Here is a 20,957-nt window from a genome sequence, read left to right as displayed (position 1 = left end):
CCCCCCCCCCCCCCCCCCCGGCACTCTTGAGAAACACCAGGGAATGACTGTGCTGATGCAAAAGACTCAGACCAGGCTGATAGGGCAGGGAGGTGGAAAAGGTGGTAAAGAGGTTAACAGCTAGGAACCAGGGATGCTTAAGTAGAGCACAGCAGGAAGCAGAGTGACTGATGTCAGTTGAGTTCTTTGCTGTCTATCCATCCTAAGAGCCCTTAAGTAGTAACATGGGTGTAATTGGCTGAGCACCCTAAATGTCTGTAATGTAAAGTGCTCTAAGTCAAAGACTGTCTCTGTATGTATTTACACTTATGTATTTCCACAATCCGCAAGCAGCTTCTAATAATAGGTGGTCTCTGTGTACTACTGACATGCAGAAGTGACTATAATGTTACATGAAAATATTCTGAAGAATATGAAATTCTAAGGCTGATTTGAGATACCTGATGCATGACTATACAGTGAAGTTAACTAACACAGCCAAAGCTTTAAGTACACCATCCTGAACAGAGCTTATTATTTTTATAAGGTAATGAACTAGCATCATTCAGCAGTAGTATCTAGTGTGAAACTTAAAAAAATTTTTTTTTACTTTCGTTATTTGAAGAATTTGGACAGTACTGATGAAACTTAAAACAGACAATAAAAAAGATAATTCCCTAAAGGCTATATCATATTCCAAAAGACTATTACTTTTGGAAGTCACTGTGTGACTTCCCTGTGAAAGTAAAGTGTGTGCTCCCCTGATTGAGTGCTAAACAACATTATATTTGCTTTACAAAGAGATGCTTGTAAAGAATGCAGTGCTAAAATGCAAAGGAGTTAATTGCCCCAGTAAAATTTAGATACACTTGCTTTCCATGGGTTCTTAGAATACAAATGTAACTATCAGTGTTTGTTATTTAGATCTAATTGTTTCCAAAGCAACTTTGACAGTTACAAATAAAACTCAGAAATGTTCAGTTAGGAAAATGAAATTAAAAAGAGATAAAAATAAATGGATCTTGAATTGCTTTAGAAAGCATTAGTCTATGCAGGAATTTATGAGGGAAAAAGAAATGGTACTTTGTTTATGAATTTTGTGTATTAAAATATTTAATTTCCAAGGTGATGCCCAAGTTTACATTAAATATAAAATAAAATCTGAATTGCTTGTACATGGCAGGACAAGTAAATTTATTTTTGCAAATACTATTTTTAGCATATTATTCTGTGTATAAAATGAGTAGTACTAACCCTACAATAAATCACGTTTTCTGGATTCTGAGTCTAAGTAAAAACTTTCAGAACAGTAACAGAATTATGATTTTTTCCATTTAATGTGTCAAGCAAGCTGATCGATTACAGTGTCATAAAACATAGCAAAAATGTGTGCCCTGGAGTTTACTAACTTGCTAGAACTTGATTTTAGGAAAAGATATAAAATAAAGACAGGAAGAAGAGAAAAGAATTCAGGAGTGGAAAGACAATGACCTAAAATATTATCTGTACAGTAAGTTGCATAATTCTTACTACTTTTGGCCTGAAAAATGAACATTTAAAGACAGAATAAAAATTTTTCTGACACAAGTCCCCATGTCAGCATGGGAAAATACTTCCCACCAATTCTTTAAGAATATACCAAGCATTATTACCTTTGGCTACATCTGTGGCCCAGGTCATGATGTGATCCATATCCATCTCTTCACTTCTATTACTGTTAATGTAATCATAGAGTGATCCCAGAGAAGCATATTCTGTTTCAAAAGGAAAGATAAACATATAATTAAAACCAAGGTGCATTTCAGAAATGAGACTTTATGTTTCATCAGAAAAATATTAAGGAACTTAACAAAAGAGATCAAAAGTATATAAAAATTGTTCCATGCTGTGGTTTCTAACAGTTAATACCAATCTGGAAAAAAACCTGTCAAAGACAAGACCACTAACAGAATAGTAAACTTCAGTCGAGAACCAAAAAACATTTAGCTGAAACTGAAAAACACGAAGAGGTGCTGGAAGAAATGTATTTAAAACAAAGGTACACTTGTACAAAGGTATTTCTTGGATAGTTATTATTCTTATGAGATAGAGAATATTAAACACACAAATCAGAGAGTTTATGTCAAAATGTAAGCAAATCAATCCTAGTTGCATCAGGATTTAGAAGAGCTCTCAAAATTTCAGCACAAACGGTCAAGAAAGTGAGAACATTTCTTTAAAAATGGTTTTGTTGAGGTATAAATTATCTATCATAAAATTTGCCTGTTCTAAGTGTATAACTCAATAATTTTTAGTAAATTGATAAGAGTGGGGTAGCCACCACCACAATCCAGTCTCACAACCTTTCCATCAGCCCAAACTGCTCCCTTGTGTGTTCACAGTTAATCACCACTCTTACCACCAGCCCTATCATCGGCTCTTCCTCTCTACAAATGTGCCTTTTCTGGATATTTTATATAAATGGAATCATACAAATTGTGGTATTTCTACTTTTTTGATATATTGTTTGACTTCATTCCCTTAGCATAACATTTTCAAGGCATTCGTGTTGTAGCAGGACTTCATTACTTTTTATTGCTGAATTATTATTCCATTGTATGGATATACACTACATTTGGCTTACTCATTTACCAGCTGATAGACATTTAGATTGTTATCAGTTTTTGGCTATTATGAATAGTGCTGCTATGAACACTAGTGTGTGTGGAACATGTCCGAGTGCAGAAATGTGTTCATTTCTCTTGGGTAGATTCCTGAGAGTGGAATTGCATGTTCACATGGTAAGTTTATGTTTAACTTTTTAAGAAACCATCAAATTGCTTTCCAAAGAGGGTGTACCATTTTATATTGCCATCAGCAATGCATGAAGATTTCAGTTTCTCCACATCCTCACCAACATTTGATATTGTCTGTCTTTTTTGTTATGGCCATTCTAGTGGTGAATTATAGAGCTTTTAATTTGCATTTCCCTAGTGATGAATGAAGCTGAGCATCTTCTCATGTGCCTAGCCCCTTGTGTATATTCTTAAGCAAAATGTCTATTCAAATCCTTTGCCTATTTTAAAACCAGGTTGTTTTATTGAGTTCTAAGAGTTATTTATTTATTCTGGATATAAGTCCTTTACCAGATATACAATTTGCAAATATTTTCTCCCAGTCTCTTACTTGTCTTTTCATTCCCTTAAGAGCATCTTTCAAAGGGCAGAAATTCTTAATTTTGATGAATTCCAATTTATCAATTTTTCTTTTATGGCTTGTGCTTTTGGTGTCATATCTCAGAACTTTCTGCCTAACCCAAAGGCATGAAGATTTTCACCTACTTCTTCTAAGAGTTTTATAGTTTTAGATCTTACACTTAGGTCTATAATCCATTTTGAGTTAATTTTTATCTATGGTATGAGGTGAGGGTCTAAGATAGTTTTTTGGGGTTTTTTTTGCACATGGATTTCTAATTGTTTCAATATAATATGCTATCCTCTGGAAAATGCTATCCTTTACCCATTGAATTGTCTTGGCGCTTTTGTTGAAAATCAATTAATGATCAATGTGAGGTTTTTTTCTAGACTCAATTTTGTTCCACTGATCTATATGACTATAGAAATTGTGCCAATATCACACAATGTTGACTACTGCAGATTTATAATTAGTTTTGAAATGATATAGTCTCCAAACTTAATACTTAAAACTGGTTTGGCTATTTCTAGGTCTTTTGCATTTTCATGTAAATTTTAGGATTGCTAATTTCTACAAAAAAATTTGCTGGGATTTAGATAGGAATTGTCTTGAATTTATAGATGTTTGGGAAGAATTGCCATCTTGACAATCCTGAATCTTCCATACCATAAGCATGTAAATGTCTCTCTGTTTACTTAGATTTTTAATTACCCTCACCAATGTTTTGTACTTTTTCATTGTACAAGTTTTACACTTAATTGTTAAATGTATTTTGTCTAATTTGTTGGCATAAAGTTAACATTCTCTTTTTCTTATAATCTTCTTAAACCTTTGTAGGAGCCATAGCACTCCTATAATTTTGCTAATTTGTATCTTGTATCTTCTCTTTTTTCTTTTTCAACCTAGCTAAGGCTTTGTCAATCTTACTGATCAAACTTAGTTTCATTAGTTACTGATCAAACTTAGTTTCATTGATTTTCTCTATTATTTTTCTGTTTTCTATTTTACTGTATGCTGTTTGAATCTTTATTATTTCCTTTCATTGGCTTACTCTGTTTTATTTTGTTCTTACTTTTGTAGTTCCTTCAGGTTGAAGCTTAGGTTATTAATTTCAGACCTTTCTTCTTTTTTGATAGTGGTATTGAAAGCTACTGTTTTATCTGCATTCTATAATTTTGACATGTTGCATTCCAAAATTTATTTTTTTTTGTCTTTTTCCGTGTCCGGCAACGGATCGCAACCCTCAGTGTCGCCCCCGTACCGGACCGGGACCGGCAACGGGATCGCAACCCTCGGTGTTGCCCCCGCGCCTCGCTCAGCCAGTGAGCGGGAACCGGTCTGCATGTCGGATCCGAACCCTCGGCGGGAGCACCGCCGCACTTCCCAAGCGGCGCACTAGCGCAGTGCGCCACCGGGCCGGCCCCATTCCAAAATATTTTGAAATCCACTATGATTTCTTCTTCAACCCAATGGGTATATAGAAGTGTGCTGGATAATTTCCAAATATTTGTGGATTTTCCAGATTTCTTTCTGTTGTTTATTTCTAATTTAATTCCATTGTGGTTGGAAAACATACATTGTATGATATCAATCCTTTTAGATGTATTGAGACTTATTTCATGGCCTCACTTATGATGTATCCTGGAGAATGTTCCATATGTACTTGAAAAAACATGTATTATTTGTTGGGTGGCATGTTCTATATACGTGAGTTAGACAGAGTTGATTCAGAGTGTTCTTCAAGTCTTCTACATACTTGATGATTTTCTGTCTAGTTGTTCTATCAATTATTGAGAATGCAGAATTAAAATCAGTTGTTGTTGAATTGTCTACTACTTTTCAGTCAGGTTTTGCTTCACATACTTTGAGGACCTGTTCTTAGGTATATGTACATTTATAATTGCTATATCTTCCTGATATATTGATCCTTTTATCATTATGAAATGGCCAATTTGTCTCTAGCAATATTTCTTAAGTACATTTTGTCTGAAATTAATATAGTTACTCCAGATCTCTGATGGTTATTGTCTGCATGGTATGTCTTTTTCCACCTTCTTACTTTTAACCTATTTGTGTCTTTGAATCTAAGGTATGTCTCTTGTAGACCATATATAGTTAGATCTTGTTTTTTTATCAAGTCTGATAATCTCTGCCTTTTGCCTGTGGTGTTTTAGACCATTCACATTTAATGTAATTATTAATGTAATTGGGTTTACATTTGCTATTTTGTTTTCTACATGTCTCCTGTCCTTCTCAGTCCTCTGTTCCTTCTCTTTTGTGTTAAGCAATTTTTAATGTACTGCCTTAATTCCTTTGTTGATTTTTTACTATATTTCTTGACTGATTTTCTTAGTGGTGGCTCAAGGGATTATAAAATGCATCTTAATTTGGCACAATCTACTTAAAAGATTAATACTAAACTGAATTACAGTACAATATAGAAACTTTTCTCCAATATAACTCCATTCCTGTCCTCATCCTTTATGCTATTACTGTGATATATCTACATAGGTTTGAAAGTCAACAAAAGTAAAAAAAATTTGTTGCTTTATACAATCTTAGGTTTTTAAAAATGTTATCAGAAATGAGACTAAATATATTTATGAAGTCTTATATTAACCCACATATTTACCATTTCCCATACCTTTTATTTCTTCCTATGGATTTTAATTACTATCTGGTGTCATTTCCTTTCAGCCTGAAGGACTTTTTTTTCTAGTATTTCTGTTAAGGCAGGCCAGCTAGCAATGAATTCTCTCATTCTCTATCCAAGAATGTCCTTATTTTGATTTTGTTTTTAAAAGATAACTTTTCTGAATATAGCTTTTTCTTTTAGCACAGTCAATGTCATTCTGTTGCCTCTGGCCTCCATTATTGTTGATGAGAAGTCAGCCATTACTCGTATTGTTGTTCCCTTGTACATGAAGAGTTGCTTTTCTCTTGCACGTTTCAAGATTTTTACTTTTTATCTGTATCAACAGTTTGACTATGGTTTATTTAGGTGTGGGCTCATTTACATTTATCCTACTTGGGGTTTGCTTCTCAAATATGTATGTTAATATATTTTATCAAATTCAAGATGTTTTTGGACATTATTTCTTCAAATATATTCCTACCCCTCCTCTCTCCTCTTTCCAACGTATACTCATTGGTATACTTGATGTTGTCCCACAGGACTGTGAGGTTCTGTTCATTTTTCTTCAAATATTTTCTCATTTTTTAATTAGATATATCTCTATTAATTTAGCTTTAGGTTCACTGATTTTTTCATTTCTGCCATCTCACTCCAGAGAATTTTTCATTTCAATTATGTCTTTTTCAACTCCAGAATTTCCATTGCATCCTTTTTTTTAAAAAATAATTTCTATCTACTTGATATTCTGTACTGATTGATTCACTGTTTTCATACTTTCCTTTAATTCTTTAAATATCGTTTTCTCTAGTTCTTTGAAGCTTTTAAAGCTTTGTCTGTTACTGTGTGGAGACAAGAAGAAAGTATTTCTATCAATGATTTTTCTTCCTGAACATGGGTTACACATTCCCGTTTCTTTACATATCTTATTTTTTTAATTGAACACCTTAGATAATATATTATAGCAACTCTGGATTCTGACTTTACCCCCAGAAAGTTGTTCTGGATTTTGTTTGTTTGCTTGCTAACTTGCTTGAGCTAAATTTATTATATCTGTCTCCTCTACAATGTGTCCTCAGTGATGTCACTGCTCAGTTTTTTGTTTTTTTAAAAAAATCTTGTTTGTATTTCTATGCCTAGCCTTTTAGGGGCTTTCCTTTATCTGCACGGGTTAATGATCAGCCAATGATTATACAGAAATTGTGCTCAAATATGCTGGGCTGATGGATCGCATGTAAGGAGTGACAGCACATTCAAAGTTCAGGCTGTTTTTTACTTTCCCAGGGCCTTTTCTGTCTCCTTCACAAATGTGTGTAGCCTGAGGACCTACAAGGAGTATGTGGATACTTGGGCTCTCTCCACTGTGTTTTGTACATCTGTGGCCTCAGCCAGGAAAATATTTACCCCAATCACAACCATTAGCTCAGCTTAGTAGAGCTTTTAGCCATCCCTGCTCACCTGCCACCAAGAACATCACTTCCACTGACAATGCTGGTGGATGTAGGCATTACCCATTGCTCCAGATGTAGTGAGCACCCTTCAACTGCAGCAACAATGCTTCTAATCCTCATGGTCTGCCCTCTGTTCTGACTAAGCTGGGGTGGGGGTAGGGAAAGATGAATGAGAAGAACCCCAGACAAGAGCACTACTGCACGATTACCCAAAATTCATCAGTTTTTCAATAATAAATACTGCTCAGATTGCTGTGTGCCTCTGGTCAATTTCCAGAATGCTAAAATCTTTGTCCAGATTGACAGACGCATTTTGGAGAGAGAATTTGCTGACCTCCTAATTGATCCATATCTAAAGGTTGCTCCCAGAAAATTCCCTTTTTATATTAAAGGACAATTTGGAGAAAAGTTGGGCCTCATTTTAGAAAGCTGAGAATCACCCCATCTGAGCTTTAATGATTTATAATAATTATCACCACCTTAATAATAATGTCTATAATTTCGACAAACAGCTTTTTAAAATTTCTTCTATTTGTAAGGACATAAAATAGAAATAATACTCTGAAACTAAAGGTGATTCATACAATTAAATATATGTTATCATGAGAAATTATTCCTTGGGAAAAATACTAATACTCATAGCAAAACATTAATTATCTCAGTGGATGACTCACATTATTGTTTTTGTTTCTGTGTAATTTTTATTTTGACATCAAAGTTGTATAATAGCTTTCAGTCAAAGAGCATAAAAATACAATGATAATCTTCGATGAATGAAGGAATAGTGAAGAAGAGAAGAGCTTCAAATTTTACTATTAAATAGCTTGGTCCAATGTAACAATAAAGAAGTTAGTTCCCTATACTATCATATACTCTGGACAATTAAGCTGCCTTCTATAAATAAAACATCTCTGGTGATATACCATTCAAATATTCTTGGTTACTGGAATAGCAATCGGAAGAAAGTTGTTTCATGATCTTTAAAAATAACTGAAAATGCCAAATATAAAGTTATTCCTCAGAAAAGAGTGAGTCGCCTTAACTTCAGATACTTCTAAAATATCTTATTATTATAGGGCACTCTCTAAATTATTTTAAACAACAAAACAGTCTGGGGGAAAATATATGAACCTGAGATGTCCTTAATCAAAAGTAGTTTTTGCAGGCTCACAGAGGTCACCTACATGAATACAAGCAAGAAAGAAGGGGAAGGGATGAGAGGGATGGGAAGGGAAGAAAGAAAAAGAAAAAAACAGGAAACAAAATTTAACACAGTAGAATAATTATTACTGCAATTACGAGCTCTCAGTTACAGCTGTGGGATGCCATTGAAAACTAGTCTTCTAATGATCACTTTAAAAAGCAATCAGTTATGGTTACAAATATACCTTATGAGACTAAAATATCCAACAATACTAATGTATGCCGTTGGGTACATGTAGCTTAGGATAAATATCCAGAGACGGTACCATACAGAGATCCAAAACTACTATATTTCAGACATCTTAGACTATAGTGAAGATGATAAACTCTGAAAACCATGTTAAGATAACTTAAAAAGTCGTTCCAATGTTGATGAAGAAGACATGGATGTAGAAGATACATGATTAAATGAAATTGTTTCATGAATGTGAGGGTGCAAGAAAGGCAATATTATTATGTTTATACAAAATGTGATTTTTAAATATGTGAGTAGCTAAACATATTAATTATTTTAAATGGGAATTTAATTCTTCCATCCTTTTTTCTTCTCACTGGAAATTAAGGACACACCATATACACACATGGTTATATGTTTTTAAACCACTTAGCTCTTCCCTAAAAAGTAGTTTATTGGACTTTATGCTAGTATAAAGTATTTGTTTTAACTATTTTTTTTAAAAGTCATTAAGAACCACATTAAGCAAATATCTCCTTTTGGTTTCTAAGATGATTTTTCCTTTGAGTGGTATGGCCACAATAGCTGGTTTTGAAAAATGTAAACATATAATCAGTATTGTTGAAATACCATTACTGTGAAATCTCTGTACAATAAAATATCACCAAGACCAAGCTTAGTTTGGATTATTATAAATAGAACAAATGAATCTGGGCAAGTGTCTTGAATTTGTTATAACAAGATGTGACACTTGTCTCTAATTGGCTAATAAGAAAAAACAGTATAATATCAAAACATGCAAATTAGATGTGTCTGTGCTTAAAATAAATCAAGATCAAGTTAAAGGAAATAAGATTGGGCACTCAAAAATTAATGTTTTCCATGGTTGCATTTAATAAAAATTTGGGACTGCTGACAAATCATGCAGAACTAGTATCCTTTCTTAGAGAAGTGATAAGAGGTAATACAGAATAGGTAATAAACTTAAGAGGTGATATCAGCCCCACAGATGCAATTCTCTAAGCCTCTGGGATCCAAAGTCATTTTCCTCTGGAACCCTGGGACCTAGTCTGCCACGTTTCTCTACTCTTGGATTACCAGATACTTTGGGTGGCAGTTCCTCTCCAATCTGGCTTGCTATAAGAGCTATGTGATCTAATTTATCAACCCCTTCCTTCCTCTCCCAGGGGTTCCCCCTGCCCTCAAGTATATATTTTGTGTTAATATACATATTTTGAAAATAATAATGAGAGTAGTACAGAATTAAGAGTTTTCCAACAATCAAAGAAAAGATACTCTATTATTGTATCTTTTGCCTTTTAAGTCGGAGGTTCTAGTCACCCTCATCTAGTCACTAGATTCTCTGTAGATCTGGGGGAAAGATGTTCATTTCCCCAGGACCCCTAATAAGCAAGTTTTATAATCTGTGATGAAAAGTTTCAGCAAACACACATGCACAAGTGTACACATGCACATGCACACTCTCACCCAAAGATGATCTAGTCTAGTCCCTTCAATCACAAGAGAAAACTGAGACAGAGAGAGATCATCAGTGTCCCATCTTTGAAGCTTTGGCACAATCAAGACAAGATCTCACATCTCCCAATTACCATTCCAATGCTCATTCCATCCTATCACTCTGATAAATGATTCTTTCAAGCCCTCAGAATAAGTGACAACAGCTGCCTGCTGCAACAACCTTTTCCGTTAACAAAATATTCAAGGTGAATGGACTCAATCCATTCGAGCTTCCTCACTCAGAGCCTCTAACATCTGATAAAGATGAGGGGTTCATACAGGGGTATCTAACTATGCTGAGAGACCAGTGTTTGTTTACCTGCCTATCTTTATTTCTCTCTTGACTTCATCACACTAAGACTTATTTGTGTTCGTTCCAAGAGGCAGGGTAAGTGCTATCATCCCTAATCCATTTGAGCTTTTCACTACCAAACTTGGTTCAGTTGGCATGTGTACTGCTACCCATGCACAGAGCATGGCTTGATCCTAACACTACAGAGATTGGTTGAAAAGGTCTGCATCAATAAACATTCAGTTAATTAAAACTAACATCTCTAGAAACAAAGATAATCATATCAAATTAATACATTTTAAAACACCAAAATATGACTAATAGGTCTCTTTAATAATCAATCTCATAAGTCAATGAGAGCTATAAATGCACCTCACAATTCTGAAACTTGTGTTGCCTTAAAGAAATATTTAATGTTAACAGTTCCTTCCTTACTGGCTCTACTGGGAAATAGATACAGATCTATAAAGAATTAATCAATTTAACCAAGTTCTTTGGTTAGGTGTAGGTATGAGTAGGGAATGCTAAAGGGATGCATGAAATAAAGAGCTGGCTAGTCTGATACAAATACTAAATAAAATCAAACTTATGCATGAAACTACTTGGATTCTTTGTCCCTCTTTTGCATGAGACTACCCAGGATGAATATGCTGGGTACGAATGAATGTGTTTCACATCCTCCTTGGGACTCAGAGTAAACTCTTGGAAAAAGGAATTCATGTCATGCCTCAAGTCCCTTTTCTACTCTTTATCTTTACCTCAAGAAACTAGAAAACTTCATGAATAGCCATTGAGTTAGTTAAGCTAAAATATTCTTTTCAAAAGTATTAAACATCCAAAATACAAGACAAGAAGCAGAGTTTTTAATCTCTTTGGAGTATCACACTTCATCTGCTGGATACAAATAACATCAGCCACAAATGAGTATCAGAAAACTGGATTCAGATTTACAAAGTAAACATAACTAATAAAAAGGAAATACAATGGACTTGGGGAAAAAAGGAGCCATATGGTAACTGGTCAGAGAAAGGTTTAACTGTAAATCAGAAATCTGACCTAAAAGTTTAGGTATTACCTAATAATTTAACCCACTCTTGGGTGTTTAGGTTAATAGGAAATATAGTCTCAAGACATAAATTGCTATCTGCCTCATTTCAGGCACAGATCTAAAGACAGTGAATTGGGGATAAAAGTTCCTCCAGTTACGAACTTAGGTAAAAATGCTACTTAGAGTAAAAGCATGTATAGCTATCTGCCTCATTTCAGGCACAGATCTAAAGACAGTGAATTGGGGATAAAAGTTCCTCCACTTACGAACTTAGGTAAAAATGCTACTTAGAGTAAAAGCATGTATGTTGACTACCTGCCACCAGAAGATGGAAATAACAGCAACCATATCCCATTGAACTTAAGAATCAGTGAGCTCATAGCCTTCCAGAACCTGGTTTGCATGCAAGAAGAGGAGCTTCTGTGGAAAATCAATCTGTGAAATTCATACCATCTGGTTCTACCACTAGCTAGGGGACTACGGGAAAGCTATATCTGTTAAAGTTTCTTATTTGTAAAGTAGAAATTATGTTCCTTACCTCACAGGGTGATTATAAGTAGTAGATGAGATAATTTATAAGAAAGTACCTAGTACAATCCTTTTTATTGAGTGTTTTGTTGTTATTTTCTATAAAGACAATCTAAGTTCTTACCACTACAGAGGAAGAAGATAGAGGTAATCTTTAAAGGTCTTCTTACTTGTTTTTGTTCAATCAAATAATTGCCATGATAAGAAATATAAAAGTGTTTATTGTAAAACTGATCATTAAAGTTATTACAGACCTAAAGCTGCTCAGTGGATTGGATAAATATGAGCTTAAAGTATTAAAATGTGTCTTTCTATGCTTTCATGTGGCAAAATTTTCTATGTGTTCCTTTTTGAAAAGAGTATTTCCATCAGTTACAAACTGCTGCTCCAAATTATGTGATAATTTAGATCAAGGTCATTACTAACTCAGATGACCAAACCTGAAAAATATTGTTCTCATGTCAGAGACCTTGAAGAAAGAATACTCTAATGGGATTAAAATGCCTTGCAAAGAATTACAACATGAATGGCTCAAGAAATCTTAATTTATAAAAGGTCACAGAGTTACAAAAAACATCTCTCACTTCAACTAATTAAATAAAATTTTAGTTAAATGGCACCTTTAAATATTGGTACTGCAGCTGTGAGTGTATTTAAATAGCATTTACACAGATATAATTAGCACAATTAAACAAGGGTAAGAGTGGAAACACCATTCTTAATTATATTGATATAATCAATTTATTAATGCTTTATAGCAACGAAAGTGACATCTGACAGTAACATACAATTCGTGGCTGAACCTAACATTAAGCATTTTAGCATCTAAAGGAATCTAAAGCTAGGTTATTGGGGAAAGAAGTAGTCAAATAATGAGTTCCTACCTGTGACGATACCATAGTTGGGAGGTTCAAGAATTACTCCATAAAACTGGATGATGTTTCTGTGACTGAGGACACTGAGTATTTCTGCCTGTACAAAAATCAAATGCAACATTGCATAAAATTTCACATTTATAATAGTCTAATAAAATAGTCTTCCTATTCAATTTTCTTTTACTTACATTTATAAAAATTTACATGTGCTTAACAAGTACTGTTAGGCAATAAAACTGTCTTAGCAGCATTCTTGCAAATTTATGAATTTCTATTGAAGTTTTCTGCAAATTTAAAAATGGACATGGGTTTGAAGAAGCAACAAAAGAGGTGCTTCCTAGTAAGCCCCCATGATTGACAGTGGTAGAAGATGACTAAAGAGGTGAGACACCCTATTTATTTACAATAAAGCCCTCTTCCTCCTAACAGTCAAATATATTTTTTCTGCATAATGTCTCTTCTGGGAGGCTGCAGCAAGACTAAACTTCTATAGGTTGGATGAGGCAAAATTAATGTCTGGTTTTTAAAAATATTAATGGAATAGATTCAATTAATACCCATCTATATTATTTATTTAATCATTCATTGAAAAATATATTTTTGCTCTCTTTCTGTATGCAAGATATTGTAAACATGTAAAGATGAATTCTTGACTTTCAGTAGTGATTTGATAGGAGGTCGTATTCATACACTTTGAAATGTAATAAATACTCTTCAGAACTCTGTACTGAAGGTTAACATGGTAAAAAAAAAAGTTATATTTGTTAAACTTAGTTTTTAAAATGAAAAAAAACAAATACCACAGTGTATATCTGCTAATGTCTATCAAAAATGATCTGTAGATAAATCATATATATTGATTAAAATTTTATTACTTTTGTGGAGATAAAATATGACTCATCAAGAATTATAAATACGAGGTATAAAATCATGTAAGTTAAATATAGAAAGGGTTTAACATTTTTAAATGAAAGGCATATTATTGGCAGTAAGTAAATAGGAGATTTATAAGTCCTGTCCCAGAAAGGGGATCATCAAGAAGATGTCAGCAATTAATGAAAATGGAGAAGCTTGGTCAGAAAGAGAACTCCCCTTTGAGAATCTGCACACTATGAATTAGTGTTATTTGCTAAAATTTTTTTTTCCATAGGATAAGCATTAAGATTTTATTAAAAACACATTCTGTGAATCTGGTTTTGAAGGTGGTGTTGACTAGGTAGAAAACAAGTTTGTGGGTTGGCATGGGATTAATAATGGAATCAAGAGAAAGAAAGAATAACAGTGATTGAAGGAGACACTTATCAAGGCTGACTTCACAGAGTTTTTCTTTTAGTATATAAGTATTGAATGAGGCTATCATTGCTTACCCAAAATATTCCTTAACACTTATTGAGTGCTTACTGCATACAGAGGTTCTGTGTTCATCAAGCAAACTTCTTCTCATAATTTAAGTTTCCCAAGTAGGCAACACAACTGTTCATCAGCATGGCAATTCTACTTCTCATTACAAAATAATTAATGAACTTTGTTGTAAAATATAGTTCATGTGAAGTTTGGAAATCATAAGCCCCCTTATTTTTAAGTGGCAGATCAACTCTGTGAGTAATGCAATAGAGTTAATGTTTGGACCAGTATTTGTCAAACTGGGAGAATGTTATCCTTTGGTATATTCTTTAAGGTATCTGGATTCTATGACCATTAAAAGTTTTTGCATCAATAAAAAATAAATACAAGAATATTCTGAATCTTTGGATGACCACTTTATAATTTAGCATACAGGGAATTTACAGTGTTTCAGCTAGTTTTCATGTTTACATTTAAGATATTGCCAGGTGATACCTTGAGGAGACAGGACTTATCTTTTCTAGTGTTGGTAAGCTGTCTAACAGGTCTTGGGCAGTGAAATGCTAATGTTAAAATAACAATCATTATCCTATGTCCTATTGTGCTTATATTATATATTTTTATAGTTATGAAGAAAAAAGCTACTCTTTTGCAGTATAACTTGCAAGTAAAATACATTTCCATGAAATAAGACTTTAGGTTCTCATTTAATAAACTAAGAATCTGATTTAATATCATGAAAACAACATAATACTTTGGAGTGCTGTACTAGTTTCATGGAAATGGGCTAATAATAAAGACACAGACTGAATAAAGAAGTGATGTGTTTGTAATAAATGAAGGTCAAATGATATCATGATGTTAGCAATTCAAACAATATCTAACAGAAACAAGTGTGGAGTTAACTGAATTACTAAAACCTGTGTTGTAGCAGTCGCTCTCTGATAGTAAGTGGATGTATTCTGTGGATTTTGCCTTTATAGGCACCTGCTTGCAAGAATTCATTAATGAAACTGTTGCAGTAAATATGTAGTAAACAATTTCTCTTTAAATTGTTGTTTTTCCATTGTTTTCCAGATCTATATTCTGGGATATTCTAGCAAATGAACTACCCACAAAAACAATGAATTAATGGTTTGAAAATGAGTTCACTGTTGTTAATAATGAAGGCTAGAATAATGGTCCATCATGACAAAAAATATGAATGTATCTATTCACACTATTAAAACCAACATAAGCCATTTATTTTCAGTAAATATAATTTGATGAAAATTGTTCATTTTAATTGTATTGATTTTATAGTTTCATTTTTATTCAATTGAAAAATTGGCTTTGACTTTGATTTTACAGGTGTATCAGAGCCATAAGAAGTTAACTCTTAGTTTTATGTTTGTGTATACTTAAGTTATACTGAAATAATTTTAGTCAACACTTGAAATCCAGACCAGACTTTTCCATATAAAGGGTCTACACATTTCTCAGTTAGCAAAATGCTGTTCTAGGAACTCAAACAAATACTTGTACCCAATGTTCATTGCAGCATTATGCACAATAACCCAAAGGTGGAAATAACCCAAGAGTTTATCAACTGATAAAAGGATAAACAAAATGTGAGACTATATATAAAAACAATGGAAGATTATTTCAGCTATAAAAAGGAATTAAGTTCTGATACATGCTACAAACATAGATGAACCTTGAACATTATGCTAAGTGAAATAAGCTAGAAACAAAAGGACAAATATTGTATGATTCCACTTACATGAAATATCTTAAGTAGGCAAATTCAGAGATTAAAGAAAGCATCCTGGAGGTTACCAGGGATTGTACTGTTAATGGGTACACAGTTTCCATTTGGGGTAATGAAAAATTTTGGAAATAGATAGGGGCGATGATTGTACACCGTTGTGAATTTTAAACGCCACTGAATTAAACATATAAATATGGTTAAAATGGCAAATTTAATGCTATATATATTCTACTACAATTTTAAGAAGTTTAAAAAATGCTATTCTAGACTTTTGCAGAGATGAATGATCAGAGTCTATATATTCAATAATTATCCTAAAGTTATAAAATCCAAGACCTAAATATCCTTGGGATAAATATGTAATTTTCTAGATGAGGACTTGAGGATCTGAGGAAAGACTGAGACAGACTGCAACAATTTTAACTCAGGTTTTAAGTCTCTCCATAAAATAAAGGGTTCCCAATCTGATATATAAGTGGAGTAATCAAAGGTCTATCCATAAAAACGTCTAATAGTAATGTCCTTATCAGGGTACAGAAATGTCTGTACAGATTATTGTGTTTGCAGTAAAATATGTGCCTGCTCTTACTGCTGCCAGCTGGGGCCTGTCCTTCCTCCCTTTGTACCTCCCTCCTTCCTTTCTTCTTTCTTTATAGGAAAAATTACAGGGATTTTAGTTTGTTAATAAACTTGGAGAGGTGGGTATTTTGTTGTTAGTTCATTTTATCTGGCATTTCTATACGTTTATACGGGGAGATGAGCCATTAGCTCAGTCTGCCACGTTTCTAGAAGCTGACCAGCACACAGGATCCAAATGACTGATTTATCAGAGATATTAAGAGAATTTCAACATCATAGCTTTATTTCCCTCCCTTTAAGTACTTCCAACAGTTTTAAAATAAGATTTTGAATTAATTAGTATATCCATCTTCAGAATGATCCCCTTCCCTCAATTCAAAACTCTTTTCCAACCCAATTCCAAATTTAAATTTGTTTAATTTTGGAACGCTGCCTTGGATCTTCAAACATTCTGTCTTTAAAGCTTGTTTTACATCTTTTATATTCAATTGATATAGTCTACATATACTTATGTGATAAAAATATTAAAAATAAAATTGAGTTCACTTTTTGTGAAAGAAAGATACTGACAGCAACCTATTGATGATTACAGAATGAATGTAATAGTTTCTGAAGCCCACATCATTAATAATTAGGCCGGCCAGCTCCGTTTACAACTTATATGGGGAACAGGCATTTCTCCCTGATTGTCAACAGCTATTACCCTCTACCTAGTAGCAGGACTGTGTCTCAGTGGGGTCCATGCTTCCGCATGTGATGTAGCACTGACCCAAGCTACACTTCTACTGCCCATGAATGTCATCTGCTCTTCCATGTCCTCTATGTGTGTGATACTTAAACACGCCACTCTGTGGACCCTGATCTCTGACATCCTCATCAATTTTATGATCCCATGAGAGTATGATAGTAAGAGAAAAAAAAGTAGCTCGTCCAATCATTCAGCTGAAGCTGGACATCCAAGGTCAAAGCCTCTCTCCAAAGATAGTTTTGTCTGCAAAATACCAGTATGGTCAAGGGTCACTATATTACCCCAAGGTTCAAGAAGATATAAGATGATCCCACATTTAAAAACAATTGTATTGGTTATGCATATTCACGGGGTACAAAGCTGACTGTCACCACTTGTGCCCAAGAATCCCACATTTTTTAAAAGTAAAAATTATGTGCATAAGAGAAAGGCTGGGAAGAAATAAAACGAAACACTAATTGTGGTTATGTATCTCCAAGTAGCAGAAAGAATCATAGGTGATTTTAAATATTTTTATATTTCCTAAACTCTTTACAATAAGCCTATATAGTTTTTATAATCAGAAGGAGCAATACAGGCATGTTATATGTAATACATATGATTAGAACATATAAATATAAAATTGAAAATATTTATTTGCATGGAAATTCTCCCTAGTATCGTATCGGAAGAAGCAAAACTCTTTCCTTACCTTCTCAGGACTACCATAGACATATAAAGTCGTTTAGTTAACCTCTGACCTGTGAATTACTCCTGACATGGCTCTGGAACAAACTAGTGTTCACCAGGTAACTCCTACAGAAGGCCATAGGTTCTGAAAAACCATAAGACCAAAGACATGGGTACTGGCAATGGAGCACGCTCTCAAGACTGATTTCAACCTGCTATCTGGTTCAGCATTTTATTAAATAATGTTCTTCTCCCTCCTCGTGTCTGCTCCTATGGCCTGCTGCCATTTAGGAAAGCTTTTCCTACTTTGCTCCCTTTTATAAAAAAGTGTCTAATATAATACCACATGAGCGAGAAATGCCAGATACATTACATACAGGAAGCACTCAATAACATTTAAAGATGAATGAACAAACAGTATTTCATGATAATGATATTCTGTGTCGAAATAATTATCACAGAGAGCCTATGTTAGTAAACTCTTACTCAGAACAGTACAGTGAGAAGCGTAAAATGCCAGAAGGTATGGATTTGCTTTCATATTCATTCTGTTCTTTTACACAAGTAAGGGTTACTTAGGTTATATTTTATAAGAATGACAGTCAATCAATCATATAACCACAGTCAAAGCCACATCTGAAATTTATGTTCACCAGCTCATTATTGATTTAAACTTTAAGAACGAGGACTTGGATGACTACGCTTTGCCTCAGTAGGCTCTGCTGTCCAAGGCAATCAAATGAGCACAAATTCTTGAGAGACCTTCCCTGCTTTGCATTCTTCAAGCATGCCCTTGCCTTGGCACTGCATTTTTTCATATTAAGAGTGCAGAGACTTGCTTAGTCTTAAATCTTCCACTTCTAATTTTCTACCGGATACATTTTGCCGAAATCACTTCTGCAGGTGAACCAGCCTTTCGTCAAGTTCATACTTTCTATACCCTCTATTCTATCTGAATGCTATGGCAGGTGCTCCCCTACCTCTCCTACCGTGCACTGAGAGATGGAGCCCCAATTCTCAGTAGTGGGCCTACATTTCACACAGGCTCCCCTTCCTAGGCTTGGGCCAGTATTATACATGTCCACAACAAATGAACCAGGACTCTTATCCACGTTGTAAAAGACAAAAGCACTGGTGTTCTTGGTTCAGTATACCTCTTATCTCTATCGTCACAGAGCCCTGAACTATTATACTTAGCAACAGAATGTAAGGGCAAGGGGAAATTATTGATTTTAAAACTCCTATAACAGTATTTACAAATCTATAAGATCAAAACACCTAGCTCTTTCACGTAAGATGCAGGTAGAACTTCCCTTCCCTGATAATTGTTTCAGGTTCTAATTAAAAAGATAAATGTGGCAGAGTTCTCAGTCTCATTTATCAAAAGATTTATATAAATTAAGATCCCAGGGTCTCTACTGGGTCCAAACTCCCAAAAATGCTATTTAAATTGTTGCATTTTTACTCTAAGAATATCATAGCTGGGGGAATTTCTATAAAATAAAAAGAAAAACTTGATTCTTACATATATGGCAAGATGGAAAACCAGCCCTTGTACTTCTAAAAAATGCTGTGCTACAAGAACAACTTAAAAAGCAGGCTTGGAGGATTTTCAATCCTGTATCTAATCACTAGAGAGTCATACGTAGGTCATGCTCTTTGAGTCACTCTGGACTTAATGAGACCTATTCAACAACAGTCACATGACAAGCAGCAAACTTTACAACTCTATACACTCTCTTTCAAATAATGCTTTTTAGGTAGTCAGGAAAATAAAGAAGGATAAAGAACAGAATCTGATCAGGTTCCATAATACAATACATCCTATATTCCTAATGATGTTTGAGACATCATGAAAACTTTTCTTTGGAAAGAAAATGGTTACAAATGCTAAAAAGAAAGGTAAACCAGTCTTTCTACTCATACTTCTCAACTGAGAAAGAGTCATGCGGGATTTTTATTACAACCATCACCAGTGCTGGGAAGTTTCCTATTGCTCAATGTTTTTCCTGGTGTGTTGCAGCAGACTCTCCACATGCAATCACTTGGAGAGGAGCCTGGGCTCCCCTCCAGGGATCACGCTGCTCTCTAGTTAAGTACATACCCAACTAAGGGCAGACGAACCTGGCAGAAGAGCAGGGTGGCTAAAACTGAATGAAACAAAACAGTGAAGATTTAAGACCAGGAATTCAAGAGATATCTCCAAATCACATCTATACTCTTTGTGCTCACAACTGAACGTTACTGTGATAACATGAAAAAACAAAATACATTGTAACAACTTGTACTCAGTTGGGATGACAAAAATACATACAAGAATCAGCTTTCCACCAAAAAACTTATTTAACTTGGTTAAAGAGATCACTTAGTGTAAACTACGCAGAAAACATCCCCAAAGAAAGCCCTGAATAAGCCTTCAAGTATGAATTAATGGAAGATTAGACTTCTAAAAAATTGAATAGCAATATAATTTAATCAAATACTAGACTAGGTGAGTGAAAATTTAATTCTATTCCCAAAATGGATGGCCCTTAAAGCCACCTGGTCACTCTGGAATTGGATTTCTTCCTAGAAAATGACTTGGCTGAACAAAATGTTCTTTCCTATTTCTTTACAATTTAAATTTCTATTCATTTCTGTTTAAAAAATTAATGCATTATTAACATTACACAGAGTGGGTGCTCAATAGATATTTGATAAATTGAACTGAGCTAATTAACTGTGGTGTATTAGGACATCCTCTGGAGTCAAATGGGCTTCAGTATGAGTCTTAGCTCTGCCACTTATAGCCTAGGTGACTTTGAGAAAGTCATTTAACCTTTCTGACACTCAGTCTCCTCATCAGTAAAAGGTGGATAGTCATCCTACTCCAGTGGCCAGCAAATGCCAGGTGCTCAACCAAAGCTAATTCTTTTCTCTGACATCCTTCCCCTTCCTTTATAATCAATTTATCATTCGGGGGGGGGGGGGGGGGAAGGGGCCAGGGTCTTTT

General features: G+C 34.3%; 1 protein-coding gene across 2 annotated transcripts in view; it reads right to left on the bottom strand.

Annotated features, from left to right (window-relative positions):
* The window catches only part of LOC103586833 (mitogen-activated protein kinase kinase kinase MLT), a 161,864-nt gene that overhangs the window by 87,158 nt on the left and 53,749 nt on the right, over nt 1-20,957 (bottom strand). For both annotated transcript variants that reach the window (XM_008568166.1, XM_008568167.1), the window contains exons 2-3: nt 12,885-12,972; nt 1,632-1,733 (exon numbers count right to left, since the gene is read on the bottom strand). In XM_008568166.1, coding sequence (XP_008566388.1) covers nt 1,632-1,733; nt 12,885-12,972 — 190 coding nt within the window. The remainder of the gene's footprint in view (nt 1-1,631; nt 1,734-12,884; nt 12,973-20,957) is intronic.

This window comes from Galeopterus variegatus, unplaced genomic scaffold, assembly GCF_000696425.1.
Source record: "Galeopterus variegatus unplaced genomic scaffold, G_variegatus-3.0.2 Scaffold383, whole genome shotgun sequence".
NCBI lineage: Eukaryota > Metazoa > Chordata > Mammalia > Dermoptera > Cynocephalidae > Galeopterus > Galeopterus variegatus.
Note: the sequence above shows the minus strand (reverse complement) of the source record. Positions and strands in the feature narration are given on the sequence as shown.